The sequence below is a fragment of the Chrysemys picta genome, chromosome 5, assembly GCF_011386835.1.
Source record: "Chrysemys picta bellii isolate R12L10 chromosome 5, ASM1138683v2, whole genome shotgun sequence".
Taxonomy (NCBI): domain Eukaryota; kingdom Metazoa; phylum Chordata; order Testudines; family Emydidae; genus Chrysemys; species Chrysemys picta.
In genome coordinates, this window is record NC_088795.1 from 81,975,544 (window position 1) to 81,988,737 (window position 13,194).

Sequence of the window (13,194 nt, forward strand, 5' to 3'; positions counted from 1 at the left end):
AGTCTCCAGATATTGGTAAATGTAGCATGAACCCTACCTAGCCCAAGGAGGTCAGCCCTACTTCTCCTACAGCAGAGAAAACTTGTGTTTTAAAGCTGGCCCTGCCTATGACCTCTCCATATACCAGCTCTCTGGACTCCAGTGTGTGCAGAATGCTGTTGCCCACATTCATATTTATAAAGAAGCAGGACCATATCATTTTTATCCTCAAACATCTCCATTTGCTGCCTGCATGCTCCAGGTCCCACTGAAAACTATCCTTAGATTTAAAACCCTTCATGACGTTACTCCAGCCTCTCTCATTGACCTTGTCTTTCTACTTCCCTCACTGCTCCCACATAATCTCTCCCCTGCGGGTGCATAAGCTTCCTCCACAGTTCCTGATGCTTGGAACACTCTTGTGTGTCCTTCTGCCTCAGCAAGTCTTCATCACACTTCAGATTGCACTGGAAAATATCCTTCTGCTTTTCTATCTAAAGTAATGCTATAATTGTATTGTTTAATTCTGTGAAGCTCTTTGGAACCAGTTAAAAAAAATGAAAGATGTTGTATATAAAGTTGTATTATGGTTGCCTGATACTTAGGCTCAGCAGAGACTGCAGAAGAGAGAAGGAACCAAAATGCATTGGAATGCTTGGTTCTGTGTGACTTACAAATCAGAAGCAGGAAATCCATGTGTGTGGGGACTGGTGGCAATCAGAATGTTCACTTCCTATGGCGGGGGGGGGGGGGGGTGAGTTCAAGGAGGGAGGAATGGGAATATACTTTAACTTGTATCTGACCTCTAATCTTAGCTCCTTCTCAGGCAGGGCTGAGAAAACTGAAATTTCTCCATTGTCCTGGTCATTTCTGTCTCTTGTCACAGCAGGTCTCTGATTTCTAATGTGGCCCTCAGCTGCTGGTTGGATGCTATAATGACTTGTCTTAGATTACTACAAGGATTTAGCTAGATTGTAAATTATTTGGGATAGGGGCTATTTTTATGTCATCTCTGTCTATAGTCTTAACACAATGGAGCCCCAATCCTGACTGGTGCTACTTCAATACAAATATATAAATAATAATGACATATCCATCCTTTAGAGGGACCAGTGGGTGAGGCAATATCTTTTATTGGATCAACCTCTGTTGGTGAAAAAGACAAGCTTTCAAGCTTACACAGAGGTCTTCTTCAGGTCTGGAAAATATACTCAGAGTGTCACAGCTAAATCAAGGTGGAATAGATTGTTTAGCATAAGTTGTTAACACATACTTCAATGACCATTCTAGTCATAGGGGGCATTGTTAGTGGGTCACAGATTGTTGTAATAAGCCATAAATCCAGTGTCTCTATTCAGTCCATCATTTTTAGTGTCTAGCAAAGTTATGAATTTAAGCTCCCAGGCTCGTCTTTTGAAAGTGTTGTGCCAGTTTCCTTTGAAAATGAGGACTAAGTAAGATATAGAGTGATCGCTTTGTGACAACTGTTCATCCACAGGTGATGTGGTGTTTTTGTCTTTTATCATTTCCCTGTGTGAGTTCATTCAAGAGTGTAGTGATTGTCTGGTTTCACCCACATATAGTTGTTATTGGGGCATTTAGTTCACTGGATGAGGTGATAGGCATGTATAGGACCCAGGGATCTTGAAAGGTGTGTTGTGGGAGGCGTTGATCATTGAGCATTGATATGTTTGCAGGTTTTGCACCTGTTGTTCTGGCGAGGTCTGGTACCATTTTGAGTTGGTGTGTCCTTCCTTTTCCCCCTGTAACTGGATGGGTGTCACCTTGAGTGGTTCCTTGAAATATGCAACAAAAGAGTCCTGTGGCACCTTATAGACTAACAGATGTATTGGAGCATAAGCTTTCGTGGGTGAATGCCCACTTTGTCAGACACATAGAATGGAAATTTCCAGAGGCAGATATAAATATGCAGGCAAGAATCAGTCTAGAGATAATGAGGTTAGTTCAATCAGGGAGGATGAGGTCCTCTTCTAGCAGTTGAGGTGTGAACACCAAGGGAGGAGACACTGCTTTTGTAGTTGGCTAGCCATTCATAGTCTTTGTTTAATCCTGAGCTGATGGTGTCAAATTTGCAAACGAACTGAAGCTCAGAAGTTTCTCTCTTTTGGAGTTTCCTTAAATTATCCCTTCAAGGGGGAAGAATCCAGAGAAAAGGAGAATCCAGAGAAAGTGAGGTGCCACAGATCCAGAGAATCCAGAGAAAGAATCCAGAGAAAGTGAGGTTCCACATATCTGTGGGGAAGGGACCCACCAGATGATTAAAGGCAGGAGTGTTCACGAGGCTAGCTGCCCCTCTGCCCTGCACCATGGCTGCCGCGCATTGGCAGGGTCCCCTTCTGCATGCTAAATAGCAGCTGCAGAAGGCACCCAGAGGGAGCTAATACTGTTTTAAGCAGCATTAACTCTTGCTAGGATATCAGCTTTGATATCTGTGCCACTAGTAAAGGATGGTGATATAGAGAGCAGCAAGTCCCCTGCTACCCTCCCTCCTGCACCCAAATCCCTACAAAGTACCTTCTGCACAAAGCCACAGAAGAGAGGAATCCAATGTGTTAAAGTGGGTACATGATCTGTGACTAGGATGAAAGAAGACCCCAGGGGATAACTGTAATGCCCCTCTGGCCAGGGGATCACCAGGCATTTTTATTTCATAGCAAATTATTTGCTTTCCTGAGGTAAGAGTCTCCTACTGAGGTAGAGGACTTAGTGTTCCTGGCGCTGGTATGACTGCAAGAAGTTCCTGGAGGCATCTGTTTGTGAACTAAATACTCCATTGATGTCTAAGCTGCACAGGACTCAATTTGTACAGATGACTGCTAGGAACAGTGGATCTGCTTAGACAGTTTTTTCTAAATAAATCCATTAGTGGCACAAGCCACTGACAGCCGCAAGATCTGAATTAATTTTGTTCAAAGGATTTTTTCCCCCTAAGGCTTTGACTTTTTTGGATAACGTCAGATATGTCCATTCTTTATTATTGTAGCACACTCATAGCACGGGTCCAGTAAGGTCCCAGGCATCTGGATCAGGGTAGTACTTTTAAGGTTACCTTCTGTCTAATAACTCAATGGGGAAAGCCAGTGAATGCTTGAGGGGACTTCTTTCACTGTTAAGAGTAGATAAGGCAAAATCTTGTCCCAGTCTTTAACCTCAAACTCTTCATTCTTCCTAACATGGTTTTAAGGGTTCTGTTAAAACATTCCACTGGCTCATCAGCCTGGGAGTAGCACATCCATTCCTGGGTCATTTCACATATCCAGCCAGAGTTCTGTGTAGCATCTACTGACTCCTTTGCGGAGCAGTGGGCACTGTCTGGAGCTCTCTGCTCAGTGTCCCCAGGTGGTACCCTGGTTTTACACCTCTGACCCTCACTTCCATTTCTGTTTTTTCTTTTTTTCTCTTGTCCCACAGAATCACTTGATTCCCAGTCCTGGAACACCTCTCCCACTCAACTGAGGGGAGGGGCTTTAAGTTCCTGGCAGGTTCTGCCCACCCTTTTGGAAAATCAAATAGCTGGGTATGGCAGACTGGGGTCTGCACAGGCTTGATTTTCAGCAGATACGAAAACTGTCAGAATAAGTGTCATGTAAATTTAGGATCCTGGGCTGTAAGACTCTGAGAGGGCAACCTCACCGGTTAAAATATCTGAATTAATTCTCTAGCTATGTTTCTTGCTGTGGTGGCTTGTAGTGGGATGGCTTTGGGATATTGTATAGCATAATCTGTTATTACTAAAATATGCTATTCTTCTTTACTGGCCCTACTACATCCATCCCAATCTTTTCAAGGGCTACTGTGGTTAGGTGCATTGGGCTACCTTCAAGAGGCAACAGAAGATGGTGGTTTCTTGGTCAATGCCAGGCCAGTAAAACTGCAGAAGCAGCCTTTCAAGGGCCATTTCCCTTCCAAGGTGTCCAGCTGACAGTATGGCATAGGTAAGCCTGGAAGAAGCCTCTGTGGTGGTTTAGGCACCAACACCTGGACTCAGAGTTTCCCTGCTGACTGCAGATGATCTTGTTACAAAATTTCATTCTGTAACTCAGAATGGGGAAACTAAGTAACTATCTCTGAGCTCTGACCCTGTTTACGACTGCCAATATGCTTCCTAGTGCACCTCATCTTAACTGATCCACAACCAGGCCATACAAATTCCCTGGTTCTGAAGCACAGAATTTGTCAGAAAGCCTTGGTCTCTTGGACCTAGAGGATGACCGATTCAAATTGCTCTCACCTCCTGTGGCTTAGAGAGCCTGTCTGGGCTAGGAGAGACTGTCTGACTTTCCTCCTCTGGTTTCCGTTCGAGATAGGTCAAACTTTCTCCACTTTTATCTCATTTAGATTTGAGAAACATGGAAGAAGTCTCAAGGACGTCAGAGTAGACCATGGGGAAGAGCTCCCAGGCATCCTCAGCATTCCTTCTCCAGCTTCCCTTGCTCTCCTAGACACAATTTGCCAAGCTGTGTCTCCAGAAGGGCTCAGAAGTGTTTCCAATCCCACGCTATGATAGCTTGTCCACAACTCTCAATCTACCCCATTCTGAGCGGGTGAATGCAATTCCAGCAACTAAGTAAGTCCAAAATGTGAATAGGATGGTGAGCCCGCAAGGACTCAGTGGGGATCAGATCCCACTTGACCAGGGTCTGACCATACCCAAAGCCTACAAGTCCATTCATCCTCTGCCCTCTTCTTAAGCTCATTACCACAAAACTCCTAGGACTATGGTTCTCCTGGACCTGAGAAACACCACAAATCTTAGCAACACTGAAACCACGGTAGTCATATCCCAGTTGGGGGCATAATCTTTTGATGTGCTTCAGTTTCCCACATTAGAAGCAGAGAATTGAGACTTGCCCTGTAACACCTGGAAACTTTCTGTGACGGTAAAAAGGAAAGGGGGAAAAACCAATTATAGAGAGACTCCACAGATGTCAGGTAACTGATTGATAGCTTAGCCCCCCCTCTCAACAGAGGGGACAAAGTGACGTGATGATCTATTAAGCATCTAGTCCTTATAAGTAGACACAGGGAGCTCAGCAGGGGAAAAGACTGCAAAGGAGGTTGGATTCTCCTGCTTAAAAGGCCCAGCAGTAGGCTGGCTGTGGCTGGAGAACTGAGCCACAGTAATAGAGCTAATTCCTGTAGTGGGCCCTGGAGTCGTGGTCTGGAGACAAGCCAGAGGTCAGAACCAGGAGTTAGGAATCAGGAGTTCGGAGGCAGGCAGGGACTAGAGTTGGACAGGAAGCAGGTCTGGTGCAGCTGTGGGCATGGAATGCATTGAGCAGCCACTGTGCTGCTGTTGCTACAGGGCTCAAATGATGATCTGTTGGCTCTTCTGATCAATCAGGGAGCATAGTCACTTAGTGTGAGTTTATTGGGCCCCACTGAGCTCAATGGGTTACCAGGCAACCAAGACCACTGAGAGATCCTCCTAGGGGCCCTCGACCCTGGTTTGTCACCTTTGGTGAAATTCCTACAGGAGATCAGAAGGGTGAACATTTCTTTCTGGTTCTCTTCTAGCCCGTACTCCTTCTAGTCTATTAGAAACTGGGGCTTCCCCCAATGCGTCAGGAGTTGAGGACCTGATGGACTACATATTCCCCTTGCCTGTGGACAATTACTGGGGGTAGAGGTGGATCTACCCAGCTGAGAAAAGGGTTGTCAACGAATGATTTGAGGAAAGAAACATAAAAGATGGAGTGAATCTTGAGTGATTCTGGGAATTGAAGCTTGTAGGCCATTGAGTTTATTTGTTCAGTGATCCAAAAAGGACCCAGGTATTGATAGTAGCTTAAGTAGCTAGAAAGAGAGAGTGGTATTGTTAACAGAGACAGAGAAATAGGGGGAAAGAAATAAAGTCTCTTTTTAGACATATTTAATTCCCCTGAGGAAATACCAAAGAAACAAGAGATGATAGAAGCGTAGATGGAGCAGGAGAAATCTGGGGTAGAGATATAGATTTGAGAGTCATGAACATGTAAGTGGAAACTAAAACAAGAGTAGTACATCAGTTCACACTAGGGGGGAATGACGAGAAAGTACCAAAGAAAGACCACTAGGGGACAGCTACCAAAAGGGAAGGGAGGAAGGTGAGAAAGCAATGCTAATAGAGCAGTAAACTAAATAAATAAATCAGAAGAGGAGAACCAGGAGAGGCAAGAGTTCCAGAAGTCTGGAAAGAAGACTTGAGGGGAAAGTGTTGGTCCACTGTATGAAAGATAACAAGGAGGATTAAAAATGGAGACGAGGCCTCTAGACATCATTAAGAAGTGATCATTAAATTACTTTGGTGGGAAAAGATTCAGTGGAATGGCATGAACTGACACTAGACTGAAGAATATCTATCACTGGGAACTGGAGAGGAAGTTTTGGCAACAGGAGTAAACAATATGCTAAAGAATTTTTCTATTGACCTAACTACCGACTCTTGAGGGGGTGGATTAACTACAGCAACAGAAACCCCCCTTTCGTCACTGCAGCAAGTGTCTATGGTGCTACAGTGCCACAGCTGCAGCACCATAGCTGTGCTGCTGTAGTGTCTGTGGTGTAGACTTACTCTAAGTAGGGAGGAGGAGGTGGGATCAAAGAGATGTGAAAATTGGCCAAGTTTGCAGTGTATAAATTGCATTTTAGTAATACATATGGTTTCAATACAATGCAAGATAAATTCTCACCAAAACCTTAGACCTGGCCTTCATGTATATGCTCACAAAACTGGGTGTATCCTGACTTGCACGTGAAGTATGCAGGTGTAAACACCTGCTAAAACTTGAATAATAGGGCATTACTTTCAAATAGCTCTAACATATACATATGCATGCGAGTGTTAGAATTTTCACCTCCAAATCCCATGGCCTCGGTGGATATTGTGGGAACAAATTCTAATAATGGCCCGTGCACATTTCAGGTTATTTAAACAGCACAAACAAATGTAAACATGCATGTACATTTTTGTGAAATGTGAGCACAAATGCCCAACATGTAATATGCACAAGTGAGGTTGTAATTTATAAGTTTACCCCCACATACACAACTTTTCATAAAAAAAGATTTGGGAAATATATATTTATTGTCTGAATATAAAAGGCACCTTTATTGGCCCAGTATAGGGTCTCAATCCTGTGGATTTTGCACATCCAAAATTTACGATTTTGATGTACACCGGGACTGCAGGATTGGATCTTAACCTTTTAAGCAATTCATTGAAAATAAGTCTTGCTTTTCCCATCCCAGAGTCAAGTTGTGGTCACTTTCTATTCCAATTTAAGGACTAGTTCCTTCAAAACTTTACTCCAACAAGTAGTCCTCACTTGAGTAATCCCATTAACTTCTACAGTGCTACTCACATGATTAATGGTTTTCAGGATCAGGCCCTAATTTTCAACAATAAAATATCACCATGTATGTCAAATATCATTTTTAACCTAAACTCGATCCATATCTAGGCCTTAAGAGGTTGAATAGAAAAAAAATCTCCATAAAGCAACTACCCCGCTCAAAAGCATTCCAAACTATATATAGTATCTGCAAATGCAACATGTTCTTACATAGGTATTAAAAGCATCTATGACTGTTTTTAGAAATCATTAGTTTGTACTTACAAGTTTATCATATTCCTTAGCACTAGATATATCACAGATATATAAATATGCAACTATTTACCTCAATGGTGTATTCTTCATAATACAATAACTAATTAATAAGTATTTAAAGAGCAATTAAGTTATAAATAAAATGTGATGATAGTATCACCTAGTCTTAAGTATTATCAGCATATTATATATATGAAATACAAATGAATGAAATAAAGGAGCACATTTACGAAATCCAAGCCTGTTTAGCAATGTTATGTAAGCCTCTTAGATTAAACAAAAAAATTCTACTAACAAATGAGAAATAAAATGTATAAGCTGAGTACCGAGAATCAAACATGGCCATGAACTGGGGGTATCTGACATTTCCATCTTCATCAAGGGGGATTCTGTCAAGTAGCAGCTCAAACTCTTCATCAGTAATCTCCACGCCAAACCTGAAACAAACAGCAGTTAGCAGCAGTCACTCACGGAGTTCACATTTGGGTCAACAGTACCCACAATACCCTAAGCATATGGCTGCCATTAACTCTTTGTTATTGCTTCGGTCCTCAAGATCAAGAGCACCACGTGAATATCAGAGGTTAATCAGGGTTTTGATCGCTTCAGCTTTCTCGAAGAAAGAAATTCTACCACAGAATCCCGCATTGGTGGGGCACAGAAATAGAAATACTAGCATATTGAACTCTGTGCAATTGTCCTCTATAAAAAGTTATTCATTACACTAAAACACTGGTATTGCTTAAACTAGTTAACTCTGAAAGGCCTTTCATTTGGACTGTTTAGCATGAAAGAAAATGTAGAGAAAAAGTGGCTTTTCGAAAAACAGCTTCTTAAAGCTTTTGGAAAGCATTTCATAATGGCTTTAAAGACATTTTGCATACAAATATTTAAAAAGTGGCAGTGTTTATTCATCAGCAAGAAAGTGTTTTCATCTCTCAAGAACAATCAAAACATAATCCTCCAAATACTGGCATAAATAGGAATGACTTAAGCAATAGTAATGAACAAGGCATTCATTCATCATTTTGCAAAGCTGATAAAATACAGCTGACTTTTGGGGGGGGGATATACTTTCCTTTTGCAAAGGCAATGAAAGCATACACTAAACGTAGCATTTATTTGTTGTTTTGATTTTCATCATCACCCTCTGCCACTTAACATAACTCAAGAAATGAGGGTATCATTTGTTCTAAACTCCACGGAGCTTATTTTTAGGGAGTTCTGACTCACAAACATTTGGAGCAAGGAGAAAATGCACAGTACAAAATCAGCCTATTTGACCTGGTTTATTTGTCAGGAAGTCCATGGAGAGGGGCAGAGTCAATTGTTTCTTGCACTTGCTCTGAGAAGATTTAGTTTTTCTTTGGTGTCACTTAGTTTCATTTACACCTCAGTATTGCTGATGCAATGTCAATACACTGTCAATCTGAGAAAAAACAACACACTCCCTCAGACCATAGGGCCAGATCCTCAGATGGTGAAAACTGACTTCAACTGAGCTACAACCGTTTGCACACGTTGAGGATCTGCAAGAATCAGGCTCTAGTTGATTCTCACGTGCAGTGCAGCATGGTGCAAGCTCATAGTCACCTGCAGACAGGCTGCCCCCAGTCCTGAACCCAGACTCTCCACCTGCTGTCTCCCTGCTGGAATGCCATCCCCTCATGCAATCAGAGGAGAGCTGGCAGCAGGAAGTGGCAATAAGATTTCCTTCCAGCTCTCTAGACAACCAGGGCTGTAGGCAGTGTTTAATTTGTAATTAAAGATGTGCTGGGGCTCAAGCAATTTTTTTAATGTCATAACTGATGCAGCAAGCCTAGAGGTGCTGGGGCTCAGTCCTGGCAAACCCTGGCACAAAGTAAGCACTGGCTGTAGGGGTGAACGGCTGGCCCTCACATTGTTAAACCACTGGGTGGGGATGCCACAGTACACGACATACAACGTATGCTGTTCTGCAGGGATGCTGTGCAGCTATTCATAGAACCATAGGGCCAGATCCTCAGATGGTGAAAACTGACTTCAATTGAGCTACAACAGTTTACACAAGTATCAGGGGGTAGCCGTGTTAGTCTGTATCTACAAAAACAACAAGGAGTCTGGTGGCACCTTAAAGACTAACAGATTTATTTGGGCATAAGCTTTCGTGAGTAAAAACCTCACTTCTTCGGATGCATAGAGTGAAAGTTACAGATGCAGGCATTATATACTGACACATGGAGAGCAGGGAGTTACTTCACAAGTGGAGAACCAGTGTTGACAGGGCCAATTCAATCAGGGTGGATGTAGTCCACTCCCAATAATAGATGTGGAGGTGTCAATTCCAGGAGAGGAAAAGCTGCTTCTGTAGTGAGCCAGCCACTCCCAGTCCCTATTCAAGCCCAGATTAATGGTGTTGAATTTGCAAATGAATTTTAGTTCTGCTGTTTCTCTTTGAAGTCTGTTTCTGAAGTTTTTTTGTTCAATGATAGTGACTTTTAAATCTGTAATAGAATGACCAGGGAGATTGAAGTGTTCACTTACTGGCTTATGTATGTTACCATTCCTGATGTCTGATTTGTGTCCATTTATTCTTTTGCGGAGGGACTGTCCGGTTTGGCCAATGTACATGGCAGAGGGGCATTGCTGGCACATGATGGCATATATGACATTAGTGGATGTGCAGGTGAATGAGCCCCTGATGGTGTGGCTGATGTGGTTGGGTCCTCTGATGCTGTTGCCAGAGTAGATATGGGGACAGAGTAGGCAACGAGGTTTGCTACAGGGATAGGTTCCTGGGTTGGTGTTTCTGTGGTGTGGTGTGTAGTTGCTGGTGAGTATTTGCTTCAGGTTGGGGGGTTGTCTGTAAGCGAGGACTGGCCTGCCTCCCAAGGTCTGTGAGAGTGAGGGATCATTTTCCAGGATAGGTTGTAGATCGTGGATAATGCGCTGGAGAGGTTTTAGCTGGGGGCTGTATGTGATGGCCAGTGGTGTTCTGTTATTGTCCTTGTTGGGCCTATCCTGCAGTAGGTGATTTCTGGGTACCCGTCTTGCTCTGTCAATCTGTTTCCTCACTTCCCCAGGTGGGTATTGTAGTTTTACGAATGCTTGATAAAGATCTTGTAGGTGTTTGTCTCTGTCTGAGGGGTTGGAGCAAATTCGGTTGTATCTTAGGGCTTGGCTGTAGACAATGGATCGTGTGATGTGTCTTGGATGGAAGCTGGAGGCATGTAGGTACGTATAGCGGTCAGTAGGTTTCCGGTATAGGGTGGTGTTTATGTGACCATCAATTATTTGTACTGTAGTGTCCAGGAAGTGGATCTCTTGTGTGGACTGGTCCAGGCTGAGGTTGATGGTGGGGTGGAAATTGTTGAAGTCCAGGTGGAATTCTTCAAGGGCCTCCTTTCCGTGGGTCCATATGATGAAGATGTCATCAATATAGCGCAAGTAGAGGAGGGGCATTAGGGGACGAGAGCTGAGGAAGCGTTGTTCTAAGTCAGCCATAAAAATGTTGGCATACTGTGGGGCCATGCGAGTACCCATAGCAGTGCCACCCTATACCGGAAACCTACTGACCGCTATACGTACCTACATGCCTCCAGCTTCCATCCAAGACACATCACACGATCCATTGTCTACAGCCAAGCCCTAAGATACAACCGAATTTGCTCCAACCCCTCAGACAGAGACAAACACCTACAAGATCTTTATCAAGCATTCGTAAAACTACAATACCCACCTGGGGAAGTGAGGAAACAGATTGACAGAGCAAGACGGGTACCCAGAAATCACCTACTGCAGGATAGGCCCAACAAGGACAATAACAGAACACCACTGGCCATCACATACAGCCCCCAGCTAAAACCTCTCCAGCGCATTATCCACGATCTACAACCTATCCTGGAAAATGATCCCTCACTCTCACAGACCTTGGGAGGCAGGCCAGTCCTCGCTTACAGACAACCCCCCAACCTGAAGCAAATACTCACCAGCAACTACACACCACACCACAGAAACACCAACCCAGGAACCTATCCCTGTAGCAAACCTCGTTGCCTACTCTGTCCCCATATCTACTCTGGCAACAGCATCAGAGGACCCAACCACATCAGCCACACCATCAGGGGCTCATTCACCTGCACATCCACTAATGTCATATATGCCATCATGTGCCAGCAATGCCCCTCTGCCATGTACATTGGCCAAACCGGACAGTCCCTCCGCAAAAGAATAAATGGACACAAATCGGACATCAGGAATGGTAACATACATAAGCCAGTAACAGGGGGTAGCCGTGTTAGTCTGTATCTACAAAAACAACAAGGAGTCTGGTGGCACCTTAAAGACTAACGGATTTATTTGGGCATAAGCTTTCGTGAGTAAAAACCTCACTTCTTCGGATGCATATGCATCCGAAGAAGTGAGGTTTTTACTCACGAAAGCTTATGCCCAAATAAATCCGTTAGTCTTTAAGGTGCCACCAGACTCCTTGTTGTTTTTATAAGCCAGTAAGTGAACACTTCAATCTCCCTGGTCATTCTATTACAGATTTAAAAGTCACTATCATTGAACAAAAAAACTTCAGAAACAGACTTCAAAGAGAAACAGCAGAACTAAAATTCATTTGCAAATTCAACACCATTAATCTGGGCTTGAATAGGGACTGGGAGTGGCTGGCTCACTACAGAAGCAGCTTTTCCTCTCCTGGAATTGACACCTCCACATCTATTATTGGGAGTGGACTACATCCACCCTGATTGAATTGGCCCTGTCAACACTGGTTCTCCACTTGTGAAGTAACTCCCTGCTCTCCATGTGTCAGTATATAATGCCTGCATCTGTAACTTTCACTCTATGCATCCGAAGAAGTGAGGTTTTTACTCACGAAAGCTTATGCCCAAATAAATCTGTTAGTCTTTAAGGTGCCACCAGACTCCTTGTTGTTTTTAACAGTTTACACAGGTTGAGGATCTGCAAGAATCAGGCCAACTATCCAAAATAATACTCCTGATATCCGTAGAGTTAGCCTGAATTTAGGCTGATGTAATTGAGATCAGAATAGTGTATGCTGGGTGAAGCATCAAAGACTGGAGGATATTGAGGGATGGATGACTTGATGATTACCTGTTCTGTTCATTCCCTCTGAAGCACCCAGTGATTTCCCTACACCCCCCCGAATTTCCCCCTCCCCCCAGTTTTGTGAACTAGTTACATGCCAATTTAGTGACTGTTTGGAAGTCTGAATTGAAACTGAAACATTAATACACACTTTAAAAACATATACAGTGTATGATAAAATACATATATCTGAAAAAGTATAATAGATTTGAAAAGTATGAACATACACTAGCTTCCTTATACAGCTGTTATTTTTTATGACAATGTCAGTGCATTCATTTCGGTGATGTTGACCAACCTAATAATTTCAAATGATGATTTATAAGCAAAGTTTAAATGAGCTCTCCCTGACAGCTAGTGATGAGCTGCAGGCTCAGGGAAAGGCTTCAGAACCAGATTGTATTTACATTCACAGCTACTCTACCTAGTTATCCAGCAAACAGAGCTGTGTTGCCCAAGTGATAGATTTTGGCTGGGGCTGGGTTACAAATCACTTGAATGCAAGGCG

General features: G+C 43.3%; 1 protein-coding gene and 1 long non-coding RNA gene across 5 annotated transcripts in view; one reads left to right on the plus strand and one right to left on the minus strand.

Moving 5' to 3' along the window:
• The window catches only part of LOC135983701 (uncharacterized), a 23,336-nt gene extending 10,177 nt beyond the window's left edge, over positions 1-13,159 (plus strand). Inside the window, exons 3-4 of the long non-coding RNA XR_010601446.1 lie at positions 4,339-9,638; positions 12,531-13,159. This is a non-coding gene — a long non-coding RNA (uncharacterized LOC135983701). The remainder of the gene's footprint in view (positions 1-4,338; positions 9,639-12,530) is intronic.
• LOC101951371 (EF-hand calcium-binding domain-containing protein 6-like) overlaps positions 1-13,194 on the minus strand; it is a 102,733-nt gene that overhangs the window by 34,797 nt on the left and 54,742 nt on the right. For all 4 annotated transcript variants that reach the window (XM_065596790.1, XM_065596789.1, XM_005281986.5 and 1 more), the window contains exon 12: positions 7,916-8,026. In XM_065596790.1, the coding sequence (XP_065452862.1) occupies positions 7,916-8,026 (111 nt within the window). The remainder of the gene's footprint in view (positions 1-7,915; positions 8,027-13,194) is intronic.